The sequence below is a fragment of the Ostrea edulis genome, chromosome 10 (genome assembly GCF_947568905.1).
Source record: "Ostrea edulis chromosome 10, xbOstEdul1.1, whole genome shotgun sequence".
NCBI lineage: Eukaryota > Metazoa > Mollusca > Bivalvia > Ostreida > Ostreidae > Ostrea > Ostrea edulis.
Window position 1 is genome coordinate 21741947 of NC_079173.1, and position 25122 is coordinate 21767068.

The 25122-nt window shown below is 34.9% G+C and overlaps 1 protein-coding gene across 4 annotated transcripts in view; it reads right to left on the bottom strand.

Moving 5' to 3' along the window:
• The window catches only part of LOC125665513 (polycystic kidney disease protein 1-like 1), a 221997-nt gene that overhangs the window by 150810 nt on the left and 46065 nt on the right, over window positions 1-25122 (bottom strand). For 2 of the 4 annotated variants that reach the window (XM_048898165.2, XM_048898166.2), the window contains exon 6: window positions 22452-22759. In XM_048898165.2, the coding sequence (XP_048754122.2) occupies window positions 22452-22759 (308 nt within the window). Of the gene's footprint in view, window positions 1-14434; window positions 14953-22451; window positions 22760-25122 lie in introns of those variants that run through there. The other 2 variants (XM_048898167.2, XM_048898168.2) reach the window with 2 other exon arrangements.

A 25122-nucleotide genomic window follows, 5' to 3' on the forward strand; every position in this document is an offset into this window, starting at 1 on the left:
TGAGAGGTTTCAAAATTTTAAATCAATCTGCTAGCTCTACATTTCCAAATCATTCTACTGAATTTGATAGAATTAAGACATAACGTATATATATGTACAAATTTATTCGCAGGGTCACATTTCCCGGTAGATGATCGAATTCAGTCTATAACTATGATAATTAACCCTATAATGTTCATCAAATTCCTTTTTTTTATCACCTACATTTATTTTTAACCCCAATTGACTGAGGAAATACTAATATCATTTTTAAAGACTCTGTACCAACATTATATTGCTGTTGACTAGATAAAAATATCAATGTATATATAATCAGTCCATTAAGATGATGAACTGACATGCCCAACACCTCACAGTGTACTAATATGCAGCAGGAAGAACTACCTGAGTGTATAAAATTATTGAACATGATAATGCAAGTAAAAAGCTACATTAAAAATAAAAGTAACTTTTTCTTACCTGGATTTATACTCAGACTGCCAAGACAAATCTAGAATCACCATAAATTGGGCCAAGAAAAACACACCTTAAAACTAATTTATAGGACAAAGAATAAAGGAAAACTTTCAGGGCACCTGCTGTGTGATGATGGACCCTCCACTAACAATTTCAAAACCAGCAGGGTGTTTTATGTCTGCATGCACAAAGCCCTCTGTCAGTCTGACCCTCTGGGAAGTGTGGGTCAAACACTTGCCTCCTGGGTCTCATAAGGTCAGACTCTCTTCTCTGTGAGTCAACAAAAATGGCTAATACATTATATTGTTCCTAGCTGTAACTAAATTCAACATCCTGTCCATAAATATTAACTAAATCATGTGTCAATAAAGTACAGGTATGTGCTAGCTATTTCAGAAAGCTAATAGGCCAACGTCACTAAATTCTACGTTTTACATCTGCATGCACATTGGTTAGATAAGAAAACAAACTTAAATGCCTCGATCCAGTCATTTTGAGCATGAAAATTGACAAAGTTGAAAATTTGAAAAGTTACTGACCAAAAAGACAAATTCTTTTAAAACTTCCTCTCACAATCTAATATAGCTATATAGCTTTAGAATCTGCACTTAGGTATAATGTGAGCTATAAGCACAGTTCCTATGCCCAGTGAATTTATATTACTGATTATGATATTTTTCATTTGATCTACACTGAAGTCATACATACAAGTTATTAATCAAGGGATAATAGATATATAATTACCATCTGACCTATTTTATATCAATTAAAAGTTACTGAACATTTTTAGGGGGGGGGGGGGGTATATCGCATCATGATACTGAAATTAGACCCAGCTCAATTGGAATTCGATGTTGTATACAAAGATGATTATAAATTGCTTGCATTTTGTTGCATGACCACGCCTACATAAACAGCAACAGTGTAAATGAACAAAAGGGCACCTGCCTAACAGTAAGGGTACATTAGCTACATACCCTTCACTTTGTTCACTAGTGCATGCCCGTCTACTTTAATGATTATCACAGTCAGTCATTAACAATTGTGTATCCAACAAGATGGTGACTTATTTGAAAGTCTGTTGCATATGAAATTCCGAAACGAATGGATACCTCTGTGATTTCTTTAATTCTTTCACTAAACAAATTGTGTTCCGGTAAATTGTTTGTATTAAGAGATGCCTGCAACCATATGAAACATGGACTCTTTACCAATTAAAGAGAGACACCCTTAATCCTCAAGCAAAATGATTGTTATAATTACAGTGGAACCCCGTTATTACGTTCCCCCTTTATTACGTTAGTCCGCATATTACGTTGGAATTTCAAAGCACAAAACCATTTCTTAACAAACCTATATAAAATAGACCTCGTTATTACGTTGTCCTAAAATGCCGGGACTCGGTATTACGTTGTAAAAATTCCGACAAAAACGTAATAAACCCCTAATTATTCAATAATGATTCTCAAAATAATAAGCCATTCACACCTTGACTGCCCGAGGCAGTCACCACGTAAATTTCCTGGTCTGTTTGGGGATTAGAGACGCTCGACTGATCACGCTTCGATAGATCTAGTGACATCAATACAGGTGAATACCCCTTATAGAAGCCAGTGATAAACAATTAAATAATGTTTATTTAGAAATTGTACTCTATGAAATTTACTTCATTTTACATATTTTGATAATCATAGAAATAATTTTTCAACCACCTGCGTGTTCAGCATAGTGTGATTACCTTCGCTATTAAAACTCTATTCACGGACAGCTTTGGTACCAAACAAGAAAGATTTATCGTAGCAATGTTACAACCACTTGGGTAACTGCTTGGACATAGGTGACTAAAGGTGTTCAATTAAAAAAATTGTTCGTTGTTTGGACATGCAGCTTGGGTGTTCGTAACTCTCGTCCATACATACACCAATCTATCGGCCGACTCGTGCACGGCATTTACTTCAGTGAATATTTTAAAATCCCTTGATGCGCACGTGATTTTAGTGCCATCATTTAGCGTTATAAATGAAATCTTCGTGCATCATTATATTTTTTTTTATGTGGATTGCGCTTAAATTGTTCTCCGTGCATGTTTATCGTTGGTGAGAAGTGTGTAAGTGTTGGGTATCGTGTGCGTTTTGTGTCTATAGTTTTGTTTTTTTGGGGTGGGATTTTTTTTATTGTGTTGTGTATTGTGTAATTAGAGAACTTAATAAAAACGATGTTTTGTTATTTTTTTGAATACGAATGTTGAATACGAACCGGAACGAGTTATTGAGAGAAATTTACATGAATGCATTGTTTTAAAGTTGAACAAAATGGCGGTCCAAACGAATGCAGAAAAAGCAACGTTTATCAAAACATCCTTATGTATCCTACACCGAAATAAAGAAAAGGGATAAGAACATGAAGAATTACGGACATTAAAGATAAGATGTAAATAAAACAAAGTATCATATTCTTTTAAACAAAGAAACAGTAAAGATATATTCACACACCCCTTCACGGAGTACCAACGGACGATATACAATTTCCAAATGATAATTTTAACGGATTTCACTGAGAACGTTTATTACGTTGCCCCCGGTATTACATTATTTTATCGTGACAAAATGGAAAACGTAATAACGGGGTTCCACTGTATCATAATGGGGAGCGGAGTAGACCAAAAACCCTTGGCTAGCGAAGATGGATAGTTACAATGAGTTGGTTGATTGAATATTGTTCAACATCCCAATCAAGAATTTTTCACTCATATGGAGACATTACCAATTTGTCGGTGAAGGGCTGCAAAACTTTGGCCAATGCTCAGCGCTTACGACCTTTGAACAGGGAGGGATCTGTTATCGTGCCACACTCACTGTGAAATGGGACGTCGGTTTTCGTGGTCTCATCCATATAGTTGCCTCTTACATGCAAGGGGTACCGAGGACCTATTCTAACCCGGATCCCGAAGGGTTAATTGTTACAGATAGTATTTAATTTTTCAATTGATTTAAAACCTTACCCTTCTAAGAACAACTTATATTGTGTACAAATAGGTGAAAATCTTTTCTTCTAGAACAGCATGTATACAATCATATTTGATATAATATTAAACAACTATCGGGTAATTATCCTATCCACACAAAAATAATCTGCCTCAAGGCTGTAGGATGAAACAACTCATCACGCACTAAATTCAGCTGGCATTTCATTTCTGGAATAGAAAAACAACACGTGGTTCTGCTTACACAAGAACTGCACTTCCTCTTTAAGGATCCTGTCTCTCATTACCACATACTGAACTGACAAAAGACAACCTTTTTAACTTTGAAATTCATTACATCATAATGCTTATCTGATCACCTGTACTGTGCGTTCCATCTCTGCACATGCCATGGTAATTATTGCATACACATTGACTTCCCTAAATAGCATTCAAGTCTTAATACCACTGATACATCACAGCATTATACACCTAGGTCAAGGAATATTTTGTCTGAAGTATCTACACTAATCAAAGCATGGTCTTGATTATTATCTCATACAATTAGCTGACCGAATCATTCAAGTCTGCAAGATCATGGCTCTTTTAAACAGTTTTCATTAAATTGAGCACAATCTAAAACAATTTTTTTCTTTAAAGACAAAAAACAATTCAAGACAATTAAACTGATAAATTAACAGACTGGTCGACAAATGGATGAATTCCTTTTCAAGTTGAACTAAATGTTCAAATTTTTGTAACTCTGCCCTTTGACCATAAAATAAATAGACACCTTTTATTACCATAATTTGATATATTTCAAAATTTACAAAAAAAACCCACAAACTTTCAGTTGCTATTTGAACTGTGACTAGTTTGTTATTTTATCAATAAAGTTAATAAAATTCACTCCGTTGACCAAGCCATGAGCTATGTGTTACGAACTCCTGTGTTAGAGTCACAAATGACAAGAACATGTGCGCACGAACATGTTCTTCGACTACACTACTACTAGAGTGCATTCGAGGTCGTTGTTCTTGTGTTCCATTCTTACAGTCGCGGACGAGAACATGTGCGCACGAACGTGTTCTTTGTTCTTCGACCACACTACCTACAGAGTTCTAGCTTGCACCTCAAACCTCTGTGACCGAGTGGTTAGAGCATCGCGCTCAAAATCACACGGCCTCTCACCTCTGTGGGTGTGGGTTCGAATCCCACTCACGCCGGTAAGTGAGAAAGTTTCCCAGTTTACTTTCGGAAAGTCGGTGGTCTCTTCCCAGGTACATTGTACCTGGGTTCTCTCTTCCAAATAAAAAAACTGTGCGCCATCAGATAACTGAAAAATTGTTGAGTGTGGCGGAAAACATCAATAAATCAATCAATCGACCCATTTTAACCCCCCGACTGAAGAGTTTTTATTTAAATCATTTCGGCCATGTTTTTTTTCCCCTTGATTTTCCGACTTCCGTTTTTCAAGTTACTATCCGCATTTGGTTCATCTTCACAAGATTCGTTACTTCGCACCAACCCTTGACATCAGTCACCATTCAAAACATGGGTTTGGGACAGGGGATGACGCAATAAGCTAAAATTAAATCCAATGAGATTCCTTGTTTAAGATGCAAGTTTGGAAAGAGCAAAAACAGAAAGTAAACAATGATCTTCATGGGGTACCTTTCTTAACATCAAGAACATTGCGTGTTGTTTTTTATTATGTAAAGAGGTAACTAATCAATAATAACGACTTGTGAAGATGAGTTTGATTTTGGTTTTAGTTTTGTTCTTTGCGGCGTTTTGTAAATCGCCGTAATTTTATGTGCTCAAATGATCGATTCGGCACATGGCATACTGGTAGATTTTTATTTATCCAACGAGGTATCAGTCAATAATTATGGACACAAACAACAGTGTCCGATGAAAATGTAAATGGGTACCCCGAATATTTGGAAATGCCTGCAATTTACCGAAATGCTCCCAGAAATTAGTTATTAAAGTACCACCTAAAAGTACCGAAATTCCCCTCTAATTATATACATTAATGCATATTAAGTTAATTATGTTAATCTTTTATGATAAAACGTTATTAAAATTGTAATTGTAAATTTAGAAAATTCAAGTGTGTTCAATTCTCGCATTCACAATGTTTCAAAGAAAGATAACTCTAGCAAAATTTATACATGTATATCACCGATGATTTGTTTGAATTGCAAAATATATCTGGTGTGTCCAGGGGTCTGTGTTTGCCCAACTATCTATTTTGTATTGCTTATAGGAGTTATGAGATCGATAACTGTTCGTTATCCTCACCTTGCATCTGAATGTTGATTTAATTCAACTTAAGCAATGTATATATATAAATATATATAATGATTAGGAAATAATGGTTGAACACATTCTTCTAAATGAAAGAAAAATAACACGAGTTACCTTCCTTAGATTGACACAAATTCGAATAACAATTAAGACTCTTTTTATGTTATTATTTTCTTCAGAGGCAGTATCTTCCACATTGAATCAATCCCTAATCTTTCAATTTAACTTTAAAAAATTGATTCATGGGGAATTTCGTTACTTCTAATGGGCATTTAGGTATTTCTGGAGGCATTTCGGTAAATCACGGGCATTTCGGTAATTCGAGGTACCGCGGAGCAAGGATTTATGTATCAGAAATCATTTAACCAACATCATTGAACATGAAATTGTGTTGAGTTTATACGCATAATGTTTTAGTTCAACAACAATGCTACCAAGTTTCAGTTGCATAATACATGCATGTTACATTGGCCATTGAGAGTAAAATCATGGCAACCAAGACTCTAGACAAATTTGAAAAAAACAATAGACATATTCAAGACCTGGAAAACAAACACCCACAAAACAAGTAACATATCAGAATAACAAAATGATATATGAGCCATACACAAACTAGACCATGAAGTTAATACTGCACTTTTTATAGAGGTTTCTGACAGTTCTGCAAGTAATTCAGTGTAATAGGGTTAATTCATCAAAAGAACATTAATATAAAAACAGTTTTGATATTCAATATATTTTCAGCAAACAAAAATTTTTTTTTTTATTACATCACAAGCTTATGTAGAGGGTTTTATTACATCACAAGCTTATGTAGGGGTTTATTACATGTACATCACAAGCTTATGTAGAGGGTTTATTACATCACAAGCTTATGTAGGGTGTTTATTACATCACAAGCTTATGTAGGGGGCTTATTACCTCACAAGATTATGTAGGGGGTTTATTACATCACAAGCTTATGTAGGGGGTTTATTACATTACAAGCTTATGTAGGGGGTTTATTACATCACAAGCTTATGTAGGGGGTTTATTACATTACAAGCTTATGTAGGAGGTTTATTACATCACAAGCTTATGTAGGAGGTTTATTACATCACAAGCTTATGTAGGGGGTTTATTACATCACAAGCTTATGTAGGGGTTTATTACATCACAAGCTTATGTAGGGGTTTATTACATCACAAGCTTATGTAGAGGGTTTATTACATTACAAGCTTATGTAGGGGGTTTATTACATCACAAGCTTATGTAGGGGGTTTATTACATTACAAGCTTATGTAGGGGGTTTATTACATTACAAGCTTATGTAGGGGGTTTATTACATCACAAGCTTATGTAGAGGGTTTATTACATAACAAGCTTATGTAGGGGGTTTATTAACTCACAAGCTTATGTAGGGGGTTTATTACATTACAAGCTTATGTAGGGGGTTTATTACCTCACAAGATTATGTAGGGGTTTATTACATTACAAGCTTATTTAGGGAGGTTTATTACATCACAAGCTTATGTAGGGGGTTTATTACATCACAAGCTTTTGTAGGGGGTTTATTACATGTACATCACAAGCTTATGTAGAGGGTTTATTACATAACAAGCTTATGTAGGGGGTTTATTAACTCACAAGCTTATGTAGGGGGTTTATTACATTACAAGCTTATGTAGGGGGTTTATTACCTCACAAGATTATGTAGGGGTTTATTACATTACAAGCTTATTTAGGGAGGTTTATTACATCACAAGCTTATGTAGGGGTTTATTACATCACAAGCTTATGTAGAGGGTTTATTACATCACAAGATTATGTAGGGGTTTATTACATCACAAGCTTATGTAGGGGTTTATTACATTACAAGCTTATGTAGGGAGGTTTATTACATCACAAGCTTATGTATGGGTTTATTACATCACAAGCTTATGTAGAGGGTTTATTACATCACAAGATTATGTAGGGGTTTATTACATCACAAGCTTATGTAGGGGTTTATTACATTACAAGCTTATGTAGGGAGGTTTATTACATCACAAGCTTATGTAGGGAGATTTATTACATCACAAGCTTATGTAGGGAGGTTTATTACATCACAAGCTTATGTAGAGGGTTTATTACATCACAAGCTTATGTAGGGGGTTTATTACATCACAAGCTTATGTAGGGGGTTTATTACATCACAAGCTTATGTAGGGGATTTATTACATCACAAGATTATGTAGGGGTTTATAACATCACAAGCTTATGTAGGGGTTTATTACATCACAAGCTTATGTAAGGGGGTTTATTACATCACAAGCTTATGTAGGGAGTTTATTACATCACAAGCTTATGTAGGGGGTTTATTACATTACAAGCTTATGTAGGGGGTTTATTACATCACAAGCTTATGTAGGGGGATTATTACATCACAAGCTTATGTAGGGGGTTTATTACATCACAAGCTTATGTAGGGGGTTTATTACACCACAAGCTTATGTAGGGGGTTTATTACATCACAAGCTTATGTAGAGGGGTTTATTACATCACAAGCTTATGTAGGGGGTTTATTACATCACAAGCTTATGTAGAGGTTTTATTACATCACAAGCTTATGTAGGGGGTTTATTACATCACAAGCTTATGTAGGGGTTTTATTACATCACAAGCTTATGTAGGGGATTTATTACATCACAAGCTTATGTAGAGGTTTTATTACATCACAAGCTTATGTAGGGGTTTATTACATCACAAGCTTATGTAGGGGTTTATTACATCACAAGCTTATGTAGGGGTTTTATTACATCACAAGCTGATGTAGGGGGTTTATTACATCACAAGCTTATGTAGGGGTTTATTACATCACAAGCTTATGTAGAGGGTTTTATTACATCACAAGCTTATGTAGGGGGTTTATTACCTCACAAGATTATGTAGGGGTTTATTACATTACAAGCTTATTTAGGGAGGTTTATTACATCACAAGCTTATGTAGGGGTTTATTACATCACAAGCTTATGTAGAGGGTTTATTACATCACAAGATTATGTAGGGGTTTATTACATCACAAGCTTATGTAGGGGTTTATTACATTACAAGCTTATGTAGGGAGGTTTATTACATCACAAGCTTATGTAGGGAGATTTATTACATCACAAGCTTATGTAGGGAGGTTTATTACATCACAAGCTTATGTAGAGGGTTTATTACATCACAAGCTTATGTAGGGGGTTTATTACATCACAAGCTTATGTAGGGGGTTTATTACATCACAAGCTTATGTAGGGGATTTATTACATCACAAGATTATGTAGGGGTTTATAACATCACAAGCTTATGTAGGGGTTTATTACATCACAAGCTTATGTAAGGGGGTTTATTACATCACAAGCTTATGTAGGGAGTTTATTACATCACAAGCTTATGTAGGGGGTTTATTACATTACAAGCTTATGTAGGGGGTTTATTACATCACAAGCTTATGTAGGGGGTTTATTACATCACAAGCTTATGTAGGGGGTTTATTACATCACAAGCTTATGTAGGGGGTTTATTACACCACAAGCTTATGTAGGGGGTTTATTACATCACAAGCTTATGTAGAGGGGTTTATTACATCACAAGCTTATGTAGGGGGTTTATTACATTACAAGCTTATGTAGAGGTTTTATTACATCACAAGCTTATGTAGAGGGTTTTATTACATCACAAGCTTATGTAGGGGGTTTATTACATCACAAGCTTATGTAGAGGGTTTTATTACATCACAAGCTTATGTAGGGGATTTATTACATCATAAGCTTATGTAGGGGGTTTATTACATCACAAGCTTATGTAGGGGTTTATTACATTACAAGCTTATTTAGGGAGGTTTATTACATCACAAGCTTATGTAGGGGGTTTATTACATCACAAGCTTATGTAGGGGGTTTATTACATCACAAGCTTATGTAGGGGGTTTATTACATTACAAGCTTATGTAGGGGGTTTATTACATCACAAGCTTATGTAGGGGGTTTATTACATCACAAGCTTATTTAGGGAGGTTTATTACATCACAAGATTATGTAGGGATATTTATTACATCACAAGCTTATGTAGGGGTTTATTACATCACAAGCTTATGTAGGGGGTTTATTACATCACAAGCTTATGTAGGGGGTTTATTACATCACAAGCTTATGTAGAGGGTTTTATTACATCACAAGCTTATGTAGGGGATTTATTACATCATAAGCTTATGTAGGGGGTTTATTACATCACAAGCTTATGTAGGGGTTTATTACATTACAAGCTTATTTAGGGAGGTTTATTACATCACAAGCTTATGTAGGGGGTTTATTACATCACAAGCTTATGTAGGGGTTTATTACATTACAAGCTTATTTAGGGAGGTTTATTACATCACAAGCTTATGTAGGGGGTTTATTACATCACAAGCTTATGTAGGGGGTTTATTACATCACAAGCTTATGTAGGGGGTTTATTACATTACAAGCTTATGTAGGGGGTTTATTACATCACAAGCTTATGTAGGGGTTTATTACATTACAAGCTTATGTAGGGGGTTTATTACATTACAAGCTTATGTAGGGGGTTTATTACATTACAAGCTTATGTAGGGGGTTTATTACATCACAAGCTTATGTAGGGGTTTATTACATCACAAGCTTATGTAGGGGGTTTATTACATCACAAGCTTATGTAAGGGGGTTTATTACATCACAAGCTTATGTAGGGAGTTTATTACATCACAAGCTTATGTAGGGGGTTTATTACATTACAAGCTTATGTAGGGGGTTTATTACATCACAAGCTTATGTAGGGGGTTTATTACATCACAAGCTTATCTAGGGGGTTTATTACATCACAAGCTTATGTAGGGGGTTTATTACACCACAAGCTTATGTAGGGGGTTTATTACATCACAAGCTTATGTAGAGGGGTTTATTACATCACAAGCTTATGTAGGGGGTTTATTACATCACAAGCTTATGTAGAGGTTTTATTACATCACAAGCTTATGTAGGGGGTTTATTACATCACAAGCTTATGTAGGGGTTTTATTACATCACAAGCTTATGTAGGGGTTTTATTACATCACAAGCTGATGTAGGGGGTTTATTACATCACAAGCTTATGTAGGGGTTTATTACATCACAAGCTTATGTAGAAGGTTTTATTACATCACAAGCTTATGTAGGGGGTTTATTACATCACAAGCTTATATAGGGGTTTATTACATCACAAGCTTATGTAGGGGGTTTATTACATCACAAGCTTATGTAGGGGGTTTATTACATCACAAGATTATGTAGGGATATTTATTACATCACAAGCTTATGTAGGGGTTTATTACATCACAAGCTTATTTAGGGAGGTTTATTACATCACAAGATTATGTAGGGATATTTATTACATCACAAGCTTATGTAGGGGTTTATTACATCACAAGCTTATGTAGGGGGTTTATTACATCACAAGCTTATGTAGGGGGTTTATTACATCACAAGCTTATGTAAGGGGTTTATTACATCACAAGCTTATGTAGGGGTTTTTTACATCACAAGCTTATGTAGGGGGCTTATTACATCACAAGCTTATGTAGGGGTTTATTACATTACAAGCTTATGTAGGGGGGTTTATTACATTACAACCTTATGTAGGGGTTTATTACATCACAAGCTTATGTAGGGGGCTTATTACATCACAAGCTTATGTAGGGGTTTATTACATCACAAGCTTTTGTAGGGGTTTATTACATTACAAGCTTATGTAGGGGGGTTTATTACATCACAAGCTTATGTAGGGGTTTATTACATCACAAGCTTATGTAGGGGGTTTATTACATCACAAGCTTATGTAGGGGGTTTATTACATTACAAGCTTATGTAGGGTGTTTATTACATCACAAGCTTATGTAGAGGTTTATTACATCACAAGCTTATGTAGGGGTTTATTACATCACAAGCTTATGTAGGGGGTTTATTACATCACAAGCTTATGTAGGGGGCTTATTACATCACAAGCTTATGTAGGGGGTTTATTACATCACAAGCTTATGTAGGGGGTTTATTACATCACAAGCTTATGTAGGGGGCTTATTACATCACAAGCTTATGTAGGGGGTTTATTACATCACAAGCTTATGTAGGGGGTTTATTACATCACAAGCTTATGTAGGGGGTTTATTACATCACAAGCTTATGTAGGGGTTTATTACATGTACATCACAAGCTTATGTAGGGGGTTTATTACATCACAAGCTTATGTAGGGGGTTTATTACATTACAAGCTTATGTAGGGGGCTTATTACATCACAAGCTTATGTAGGGGGTTTATTACATCATAAGCTTATGTAGGGGTTTATTACATCACAAGCTTATGTAGGGGTTTATTACATCACAAGCTTATGTAGGGGGTTTATTACATCACAAGCTTATGTAGGGGGTTTATTACATCACAAGCTTATGTAGGGGGTTTATTACATCACAAGCTTATGTAGAGGTTTATTACATGTACATCACTAGCTTATGTAAGGGGTTTATTACATCACAAGCTTATGTAGGGGGTTTATTACATCACAAGCTTATGTAGGACTAACAGCAGGAGCTCTTAGTCCTGCTGTTGTTCAAGGTCACAATTGAAGAACCTATATACAAAATATGAAAGCCCTACCTTAAATAGTTCAGAAGATATCAAATAGGTCGGGTTTTTCTAAAAAGTAGTTCAAATGCATAGGCCAAAAGATCAAAAACCATTGTGTCACAAGGTCTTCCTATAAAGAATCTATAAACAAAATATAAAAGCCTCACCTAAAAAAAATTTCACAAGTCAAGGTTATTGATTCGTTACCTCGCATTAACCCTTGACATCAGTGCCTATAATTAAGGTTGGGCTCGTTCTGGTTGGTTCCACAAAAGAGTGCGGTTCATTGAGAAAGTGGTTCTATCTATAACAACGCAAAGCAAGACATTCAAATAAAAGCACATGTACTGATACCTACAGTTGACTATTTCAATCATTTAAGCAATATTGTCTTAAGCAAAAAGGTTTTCAAATTTGATTTACTATCAATAAACGTAATTAGTGGTGTAATTACAATTGTGCGGATGTATCAATACAGCAGTATGAGATTGCTGCATTTGTATCCATGTACACCATAACAAGATGCAGTGATTTCATTGGATGTTTTATTTATAGTGGATTGCGTAATGATCTAATGAGCCCAACTTTTATATAGCGACTGATGTCAAGGGTTAATGCGAGGTAACGAATCAATAACCCTCAACTTGTGAAGATGCAACTAAAATAGTTCCGATATACTTAATGGATTATGTTTTATGAAAAGTACATGTAGGTCAAATTCAAGAGTTCAAAGTCACAAGGTCAAAGGATACAATATTAAATGAAAGGTCTTCACATAAGAAATCTTAAGATTTAAACATCTAGCTACCTTAAATAGTTCAGGACATATTGAATCTGTCATTTTTTATTATGAATAGGTCAAACTTCCAGGTCAAGGTCACAAGATCACACACCATTGGATCACATGGAAGGTCTTGCCACAAGGAATGTGTATGCAAAATATGAAAGCCTTTGCTTAAATAGCTCAAGAGATATTTTAACGATTTTTCCTATATATATCAGCTTTGATCCCCTATTGTGGCCCCATCCTACCCCAAGGAACCATGGTTTTAATAAACTTGAATCCCCTTCACCCAAGGATGCTTTTTGCCAAGTTTGATTAAAATTGGCCCAGCGATTCTGGAGAAGTCATAGAAAATGTGAAAGATGAAAGACAAACGGATGACGGACGTCGATTATAGAAGCTCACTTCAGATGAGCTAAAGTCTGGAAAACCAATGGGACAGACAAACAGTGGGACAGATAGAGAAGAAACCTACAGTCCCCTTCGGTTTTACACTGCATCATCGTAAAATATGATTCACATTGCTCTATCCAATCAAACTTTTTGAATAAATATTATTTGAAATTGAAATATGATTAACATGGAGATTTTTCTTTTTAACATTTTTAACACATACATTAAAAATATTGCCTATATATAATCAATATAACACTAGAATTGGAAGATGAACAAATGTTTTTAGCATATAAAATGAAACAAAACTAGGACAATTTCTCAAAAATGTTCTTGAAATGAGCAGCTGTGCATATATGAAATATGTAGAGGAAAATGAGTATTTATAATTTTTGAGCAAGGAAAGATTACCCATTTAAAAAATAAGCAATGACATTCAATTGTAGTATTTGTATCAATTAAATTGAAAAATATAAACTATCACACATATATATTTACAAATAATTCATCTACCAAAGGAATATGAATCAGTTAAGTTCTTACAGCCTATTAAAAAAATCTCACTTTTTTGCCAACAATTTCTTTTGTCAGTGTATGAATACAGATTGCATGATATGGTTAATGAATTTGGCAACTGCTATTAGCACCTCAGAGTTAATTTTCAAAGTCACTGCAGGAATTCAATATGTGGTACTTCTTATTATTAATTCATGATATTAACAGAACTATAATGAAACCTCCTACTGTTATCTCCAAATTCATGACATCCAGCTGCATGGCCATATGAACATTTATATATAAAAAAAAAACATTTTTACAATTATAATCAGAGACAACTTAACTTCATCTCAGGAAATTATAAACTCTAGAATAAATACAAAATCAATGAAATCATTCCACATTACCTCTGTTTGTATCAATTTCCCTGTGTTAGACAAACAGATTCTATCCAAGAACTGATTTTCCTTGCCAATTTTACCTGGAACACGGAAGCACTGCCACTAAAACAACCGTTCCTTGTGTGATTAGAGAACAATGATTTCAGCAGCATCAGGAGAAAATTCCCCTACATGATTGGCCAGCCTAAAACACAAGCATGCGGCATGATCTGTGTTTAACTTCCTCCATCGCTTGGTGAATTATAATCCAATATCTGCACCCACTAACTGAGGACAAAAATCTAAACCTCCCATTCAAGTCTGAGTTCTACGGTGTTACAACACTGATACAATTACAACACATTTAGAAACCATTCCATTATTTTAGAAATTTTCAATAAAAGCTTCCCAAACATCACACAGAATACAATAATATCTCAATAATCATAAAGTTATTGACTGGAATTAAAACAGAACCTCTCCCTATCTCTATAATGATGATGGTTATGAACTGAAATGAAAACAGGTCTGCTCCCTATTTTATACACTTATAGATAAACACACACCCAGCTTTTAAAACTTTCCTTTGACTTTTAATCTTTAAAAGTAATGTGAAATTGATATAACATACGTAAGAATTTCCTCAAATTGATGATTGGCATCTTATACATTTACCATGCATGCAGAACTTAGGATACACCAGTTCCCGGCATTTTCACCTGGATCTGCCCGTTTAGCTACAAAATATGTTTCACCTCGATCAGCTCAATTATTTTCACCAGCCTTGTTTGTGTGGCTTGCCTTATCACACAAACACCCTGTAGACAATGATGTTAGCAGATAGCCCCACACCAATAAATGTCATGCAGATACCAAGGTGAGACTCAACCCTTCTATCTGCACTCATTATGGGTCTATATACATCTGGTGCATCAAAATTGGTACCATATAAGTTTTACATTATGACCTCTGGGTCGAGGCCTTTGCTGGTGGACTGTTAGTCCCTGAGGGTCTCTACAGCCCAGTAGCTAAGTACTTCGTTACTAGCTTGAAAATACGGATGTATATTTAATTGCTGTTATAAAATTTAGAAATTCATTTCAAAATTAAGGATTATCTCCCTCATGCATAGCTCTTATCCTTAGACGAATTTGACTCCACTTTTTTTTGGCACACTGTTTTTGGCTATAATAGCTCTAAAACTTCATTGTTATTTCGGATTTCAAACATTTCGGTTGAGCATCACTGAAGAGACATTATTTGTCGAAATGCGCATCTGGTGCATCAAAATTGGTACCGTATAAGTTTTACATACAAAAGTCCAGGAAGGAAGAAATTGTCTGTAATCATATCTGATGAGGGTTTTTTTTCTTTCTGATTCATGATTTTATCAAAACTCTGAGGTCTTCATTGTAGAGATAATTGGTCATCAGATAACTTGGTGGGTACTGCATGCAGCTTAAATTTTTGTCCCATTTCATTTTCCCTCATTTCAGCTTGCTCCCAATTGTATATCTAAAATTTAGTGCATTTAATTCACTCATTACTCTATCGTACCAATAAATAGTTTGGGGCAGTTCGAAACAAATTCCTTTTTCAATGCATTCGAATGAAACAGTAAGAGTAAAACTTTTCCTGTCTACAGTATATACCAAAAGCTTCAGACATATAACAATATAGAGTACAGAGGTCCATTTGTCTTCTACATTTTTTGACAGACAACCCCTTCCTAAATGTGTTCACTGTATGTTCAATTAAAGATCATCTCCACAAAGATCAAGCAGCCATCTTGTCTTCTAATTCTGAACAACTGCATTTTTATGAAAGTCAACCAAAATTGAACACACTGACTAATCCGAGATTCCTCCAACTCTTACCCCTGCTTTTATATTGTGACATGGGGGGGGGGGGGGGGGGGGGGGGGGGGGACCACAATAAGTCACAATATAAAAGCGGAGGTAAGAGTCAGAGGAATCTTGGATTAATCATTGACCTCTTACCACATTGCCTCAAGACAAGGTAAGAAATTCCAGTCCATAAAATTGAACCAGTTCTTTGTGTAAGCTGAAAAGAGGGCTAAAATCACCCATGATCATGCCTTATTCTTTGAGAGGATGCAAAGGATAATCTGTATTGATTAGGGCCGTTACAGACTTTAGAGTACTTTGATGTAAATAGACATATAAATGTCAGAACTACAGGGATTTTCCATTCATCAGGATTTGTGTACACCTTCAGCTAGGCGTGAACACTCCAAGACTGTCCTATCACTCTATGAATTAGTTTATCTCAAAAGTGTTTATGATACATTAAATTCAATCATAATTAACTGTATCACCACCAAACTGACAGCTGATGACGACTCGTTATCAAAGAATTTCAACTCTATGGTGATTCTGACTTCCGATCCTACAGTACATACACTGTACTTTTATTCTATTTATTTTTTCAATGACATATCTTTTTAATGAGTTCAATATCAAATTCATTCTTGTAATTTATTAGGAATGAAATTGCAGACCATTTACATAAAAAAAAATATTGACCCCAACATTTCCTTCTCATTTGCTTATCTGATAAATCAATACTACTACAAGATTTTCAGACTTTCACAATATTCTGAATTAATACAAGTTCCATGCATGAACATTAAGTAATTCATATTCATATATATATAATGGAACATCTCCTTTAGACTGTCAGATAAATGACTGCAAATCTTTCCTTCATCAACTCATTTCAAAAATCAATGCAGACAGGAATCCCCCCTGTGATATCCCAATGAGGGCTTCATTTCATTTCCCATCATCACTATAATGAGCCTATCACTCACACACTAATCTTATCACTCAAACCTGATCCACACACACACATCCTGACCATTCTCAATGTTATTGAACAAATAGTCATTATTCTTTAACTCAAACAGCATCCCAGACTTATCTATACTATTACCAAACACTAAGAAACAAATGGTTGTAGAGTTAGTTATCAGAGATTATGCCCTTGCAGCAACATTACCTTACCTTATATAGATTGTATGAATGTTTTCACAGCAACATTACCTTACCTTATATAGATTTTATGTATGCTTTCGCAGCAACATTACCTAACCTTATATAGATTTTATGACACAAATACAAGTTTTCAATATAAAAAGACTTTTTAAATCCTGTTTTTGCAAAATCTCTGGCAACATTAATTACGCGAGATTTGAGCTTGATTTAGAACCAATATTGAACCATGTACGTACTTTTTGTCAAAAACGGGCCAAGAAATACCGACATTATGTTCTACAAAGCAAACTGATAATCAGGCATCTTGTTGTGACCTTCACCTTAGATCTTGTGAACTCAAAAATAAAATAGGATGGACAGAAATGAACAAACAAATGGAAAGAAACACATAAGGTTAGACAGAAAATGAACAAGCAGCTGAAATTTGGACAGAAATGAAGACAGATGGATGAACAGACAAATGGCTGGATCAAAAAAGACATGGAGATATTTAATCAGGGACTAATAGCGTCAGCCATATCAGCAAATAATAATTAAAACTGGGTGACTAAATAGGTTGTCAGACAGAATGGCTTATCAAGGTTTCCTTTTTTTTCCTTAACACTGCTTATTGCCCAAAGAAAAATAATTGCTAATTCTCCTTGCTTCAAAACATAAACAATCGAGTGAAAGTTTGTAAGTACAATTTTTGACTGGGGGGGGGGGGGGGGGGGGGGGGGGGGGGGGGAGGAGGACTGTGTGGACCAATTACCAATCCAAATTTGTTACAGATCAAGTGTGAGCATCGATTTTTGAAGGAACGTAAATTTCAAATGAAGTGGCTCAGTTTAAAACCTTTGCTTTGTTACGACACCGAGAAAAACATTATGACATACTATGTTAGTATCAAGGGAAACATTTCTTTTTATCATTACAAATCATGGAAATGGTGTCTACGAATTCAGTTAATATAATGATTCTTTGAATGTTGGGAAAAGTAATTAAATCACCTAAAAATATATCCACAATAAGAAATAATAAGTCAATGGCATACTTTTGTTTTATTTTCTGAATTACTCCATATTAAATACTAATGTTCTATAGCTTTTAAGAATTTAGGACATATTTATGGCCTATTAACATTTTGTAACATTTAGACCCTCTCTCCAATTAAGTTGCATTCCACTCTGAATCACTGAATACGTGCAGAATTTATTTTGGCATCATTAGCGAAGGTGTTGAGACTGCTAAAATTGAATATCGCTATCAATTTATTCTGTATCGAAGGTAATAGTTATCGTTCTTGGAATGATAAAAGTCGCTAAAATTAGCTCTTGCTAATTACATACACACCCATTTTTATGGTAAAATAGCTAAATTTGTGTCTCGATCACTAAAAATTCCACTTTTATGGTATAAGGACAGAAATACATCGATGCATAGCTAGAAATGTATAGAACCAGGTGTATGTGTGGATATTGCAAGCTGTTAGTGTAACACTTCCACATTTTTATCATCTCAGAACTTGAGGAAGACATCTAGGTTTCTTTAAAATCAATGCCTTATTATTGTCTGCCCTCTTATTGTCTTATTGAAACTTGCAGTAGTGATTGAGGTAAAGTTGGATCTGCCTATATTGCTAATGTAAACTTCATTGGACAATCTAGACAAGACTCTGGCAGCTGTTACAGTATATGTCTGAACAATTTCCTAGCTTTATTGATCCGGTGGTTAGGTAAATGGATGAACTTTAGACCAAAATGTTTCTCACTTTGGATGACGATGACTTTAGGATTATGCCCAAGCTCCAGAAAGTTCTACAAGATCTGTGACCCCAATTCAATTCCCAGTAATTACAATGCCAGTTCTAATCACCAATCTAACTCCATAGGGCAGGGGATTCTGTAGTATTGTAATATTTCTTAAAACTGCAAAATCCTGCATCACTAAAGAACATAATTACATTCCCAGGTCATAATCCTCAAACCAAGGAATCTCTTAATTCACTAGTCTGTGTCTCAAACTACTCCCAACACTCTCAATCAAGTACTATCCAAAACGTTTCAATTCAATTAAATTCATAAACACAGACAATTAAACAATTTAAAAAAAAAACCCACCAGTACAGACACACACAATTCGATCACCACAAACAAATAAAACCACCTAGACATAGTGCCTAATTAATGTAAATTTCCTAATTTCAAGTTGAATACAAGACTTCATGAGGTGGGTTTTTTTCCCCTTGGAAGAGAACATACACCTAGCTGATGCCTCACAGCCAAATTAAATTTCTGGGGTTTATTGGAAAAGTAATCAGTGGTACGACAGGAAATAAGGCAAGCTCTCTCATGTGCAAAATTTCTGTAAGCTTAGTTTCACTTTTTCATTTTTTTCATTTCAGATTCAATTACCGATGAGAGATTAGTTAATGTAAAAATAATGGGTTTAGTTTGTTCTTGAAGCTTTTCTCAAAGTGGAATTTCTATCAAGCCTTTGTTCAGCATTCTGGGGTTTTTTTCAAGAAAACAAACTACATACCAAATCTTTTTATAGAAAAAAAAACTGTCACAAAATTACTGCATGGGCCATATACTGTTAATCACCAACAGGTCAAAGATTCTGAAACTTCCAGAGTTGGCAAAAAGAAGTAAAGGAACTTCAATGACATTCTCTAACATTTGCAGAACAAGAAAATATGGTTGCACTGCTCACATTCTTTAATATATGCTTCATTTGATCTTCCATTGTCTGTAATTCACCATCAATATCTAGTATTAAACAAAAGGTCAAACACTTTATTGTTCATAAGACTTGTTTTTAATTATGTGCCAGGCTTTGATGAAGACTACCATACTGCACTAATTAAGCTATCTTAATTACTTCAAATATTTTAGTACAATAATCATGATCATTGCTATGATTTGAAACCACTCCTATAGTCCTTGTATCAGTATGATGTGAATTCTATATGTATACATAAAAAAATCAAAACCTGAACTTTCCAGGATGAAACTTATCTGGAGTCCATTAAATTGCATTTTATTCCAACTTTGCAAACCACATTGAAATAATATATATTTTGATTTCAGTTTATTGATTTCTTGATTATCATTCATCCGTCTCTTTCAAAAAATGATATTTGGGGCGTAATGTGTGGTATGGTCCTAACTTAAATCAGTAAATCAGAAAATTTACCACAGAAATTTAGGGCCTCATCCCCTTCGCTTACATTATTATGAAGATCTCAAGTTAATATCGTCCATTTCACTTACTTTGATAGTAGAGCAAATAAACTTATCAAATCCGCATGAAACTTTACAGACAGATAGACAGACTGCTAGGATAGAGAAATTCAGTGCACCTGATTCTCTAAGCTAACCCCTTCACCCTGCACACATTACTTTGGAGCCATTAAGTTTGACAAGCATTCCAAGCCATACACCCAAACATGATTAATCAGCTAACAAGTGACAGAAGGAAAGCAAGAGGCCAATTACCCAAAAAGACGGTAAATGTAGCATGACAAAACACTAAACAATTATACTGAATCACATCAAACAATCCCAAGACTGCATGTATTAGTCTGACCCATGTCACATATCCTAATGACAGTAATCTCCCTCTCTATTCTTCTATCTCTCAATCTCTCTTTCTCTTAACTGTTAGTCAAGTATTGCAAGTAAAATATTCTTGACATGCTAATAAACCTTGGTGCACTATACACATTTCACTGTTAAACTAGGATTGACAAAAAAAAACTTTCCAGACTAGACAATAGAGAATGTGGGAGTACACCATCAATAAGGCAGGCAGCACACAGATAATACTGCTATCTAATTAAAACCTTTGAGCAAGAAAATATAGCTTTTGTTTGATGCTTTCAGAATGACCTTTACTGTAGGTATCTGGCAGAATAATGGATTACCATTTTCAAAGTACATTGAGCTGATCCAAGAAGGTGAAATATCATAAATATGAAAAATAGTTAATGCTTTTCCTTGTCTTCCTGAATACCCCCCCCCCCCCCCCTCCTCCAGGACAGTGCATCTGGGGCCAATTTCTAATACAATATATATTTAAAGAATGATAAGTAATAAATCTGGGGTCGAAATTAACTTTTTCTACCACAGGCTAATTTTAGCCTGTGTGTAAAAAAATCCACAAGCTAAAATGAAAACCTACAAGCTAAAATAAAAATAATGAAGCAGTGCTCTTTTTTCGTAGGTTTTTTTAAATCAATGATTTTCCCCATCATTATTGAGCCTATAGTGGGTCAACATCCAGGCATTGTTTGGACAAGACACTAAGTTAAGTCATATGGTGCAATGTTTAGGTCTCTTGACTATCGCAACTCTAATCCACAACCTGTTTACCAGTGGGTCTAGATCTAATGTCTTCCAATTTCATGCCACATCAGGGGTGTCACTAGTGATGTTTCAAAGCGAATCCCGGACTCATGGTTTATAGGCAGCACGATCACGAGTGCCATGAACTATTTTTGATAATCGTCTATGCACCGAGCAGTGCACTCGTGTCATCACTACAACTCGACATCAATATGACAATAAATTAATGTAGATAGGTCATTCTGATAAAAATGACTACCGGAAGACTTGGTAAAACATAAACTCCGATTTTATTTTTTTTTAGATAAATGAATAACAAAAACCTCATACTTGAAATTTAATTTATAATCACCCCTATAAGTGAACAGGACTTGTGGCATATGTCTATATTGATGTCCGACCTCTTAAGCATTTGTTTGACTCTGAGTTTCTTAAAAAATTATAAAAGAAAAATCCAGATAGAAACGGTTGTTGAAATCAGTCGTTCATGTAAGCGTTTGTATGATTTTGAATGCAAAGTTAAGAAAAGCAAATAGCGCATCACCATATAAAACGGATACGATACAGTCATAGTTTGTGAATCACCACTCGCTAAAATTTTCGAGCGTCCACTATTTTTACTCACTATTTTTCAAATGTACTCGCATTTTGCGAGTATTTCTCGCTAATTTCGAGCCCCGTAAATTGTTATGAACTTGCCTGTTTTGTGGAACAGCCATCAAAGCAGGAATCTGCATCCTTAACCTTTTTGACCTGTAATGTCCTCTCCTCAAAGGTGAAGGTCACATCCTCTCCCACAGAGACTGATACTTCTAGTGAAAAGTTTGCTCCTTGAAACACGGAGAAGAACTGGACCTCGTCTGGAACAGCGTATTCTTTTGGTATACATGACGGTTGATCAAACAGGTCAACCAAGTTTAAAATCTGGAGGTCATAAGGTGAAGGGTCAAGGACATTGACTGATAAGTTAGCTGATAGTTCTGATATCGTGTTGGTGACATACACATCTGAAAATGGGAAGGAAAATGATTTATCTAAATTGCCATTTCTATCAAAGAATACTGACAAAGGCATGCAATGTACTGCTTTAAGCTCACTGTAGCCCTTTTCACAAAAAAGCCAATTATGATCAAGATAAAAAATTTACAAACACTACCTCCATTTCTTAACTTTCGAAGATTTTCTGAATTTATAATAGTGTAATGTTAAAGTAAAATGTAAAGTCCATGATTAATAAAACCTGCATACTTACTATAACCTTAATTGTGATCATTAGAAAGAAAATGGAAATTTTATTCTAATTCATTGTAAGACTGTGAAAAGGGCCACAGCCCAATAACATATTCATTTGACCTTTACCTCATCAATCTAATATTTATAGGAGTTGGACCATATGCCTTCAAAATGTACATGTCTTTCTCTGACCATTTTACAATTAGGAATTGCATACATGAAGTTATCCCAGTTAAAGAAAACCCACTAAACTTATTACATATCATACAATCACATAGTCACTATCACATTATGATCATGACCTTTGATCTAAAAATTTACAGATGTCTTCTTGTGATATTTTTCTGCTGAAGTACTGATTATATATAGAGTCTGCAGGTTAATAATCACTGGATATATCACATTACATAAAGCTGATGATGTTGATATCATCCTTTCATCATTTTTGAAGATCCCAATATTGCCTCTATTAGACCTGGTTCTGAAGTAATACCAATTTTATGTTCCAAGGTCAGAGATCAAGGTCACAGGAGTCACTTGACCTTGATACCAGTTTGTAGGTCCTATCATCCTCTTATCATTTCTCAACATCACATGTCATTATTAGTCCCGGTTTTAATGTTATACCAGTTTTATGATCATGATCAGAGGTCAAGGTCACTAGTTTTGACCTTAATACTAGTTTATAGGCCCTCTTATTCTCATCTAATTTCAAAAGACCCCAGGACTATCATATCTGTCAAGTCCCCATAAGGCCTAATGTTTAATGTTATATTCCATCCCCTTTTGATACCCTCTCCTGTAAAGTACCCTAACCCCCTTCATATCTTTAAACAAAAAACATTTCTGCACAACTAGATACATTGAATATCTAATGTTACCAAGAATGGCTGCCAACAGTTTTATAAGTGTGCGAAAAGAAGAAGAATGCATCACCATATATATATGTTCTTGAGAAGGGCATTGTTCCAGCATTTAGTCTGATTTTTTGACAAAACACAGAGACTGGCAACTAAATGATAGCCATATCATCTGTGCAGATAAGCTTTGACACTAACAATGTGTTTGATAAATAACATTCTACAAGGGCCACAGGGAGAGGCTTAAGGACACAAAGGTCAAATTCTATCATCGGATCTGTGATGTGTTGTTTTTTTTCATAATCAGAGAACAAGGCATATCAAATCTGCATTTTGTCAACAAAAACACACAGCCACATAAAACTTCAAAGTTGCAAATACTGCAATAATTATAGGCACTACATGGGAACATTAGGAGTACAGCTGTAGAGTGGCTAGAATGTCATCTTGCAGCTGGACATCTAATTAACGCATTATGCACTATATATATTCCATATAACTCCATTGCGAGGGCTAATTTTTTTGGTCTGAGAAATTATAGTGGGTCACTTGTGACTGATTTCATGATGTAGCATTTTTTATTAGATATTCTGTGAAGAGGATCAGCATTTCATTGGTTACATCTGATGTACTCCGTTACCATGGATAAAAATGGTCTAAATGTGCCCATTCACTATTATTGTCATTTCACACACTGAGGTCAAATAAAAAGAAATGTTTTTGAAAAATGGTCAAAATATAGAAATGAACAGCTTGACCATTTATTTATCTTGGAATAGCATTTTCGTGACAACCTGACAAATGGATGGATTTTTGTCTTTCAAAAAACAAGAGGCTCAATATTGGGCCACATTAATTTATCATCATTCACCTGATTTACCTTGATCCTACTTTGTTCAGCTATTGTGATTTTTAAAAGATTTTTTGCAATCTTCGTTCCCATGAAAGATGTTGACCCCATATTCTGGCCCCAACCTAGCCCCAAAAGGGTTACTACATAACCAAACTTGAATTCACACATAATGGAGATGTTTCAACACCAATATGACTAGCATGACCTTGCTGTTTTTGAGAAGGTAACAAGGTCATAGATCGCAACATAGTATGAAAAGAAAAGTCCTGTCATAAAGAATCCATATATGATATGAAAGCAGTGCCATTACCTCCAATAGTTCAGGATATACTTGATAAGTTAGGTTTTTTTAAAAGTATGTCAAAATCCAAGGTCAAGTTTACAAGGTAAAAAACTTAAAGAAAAAGATTTTTAAATGACATTA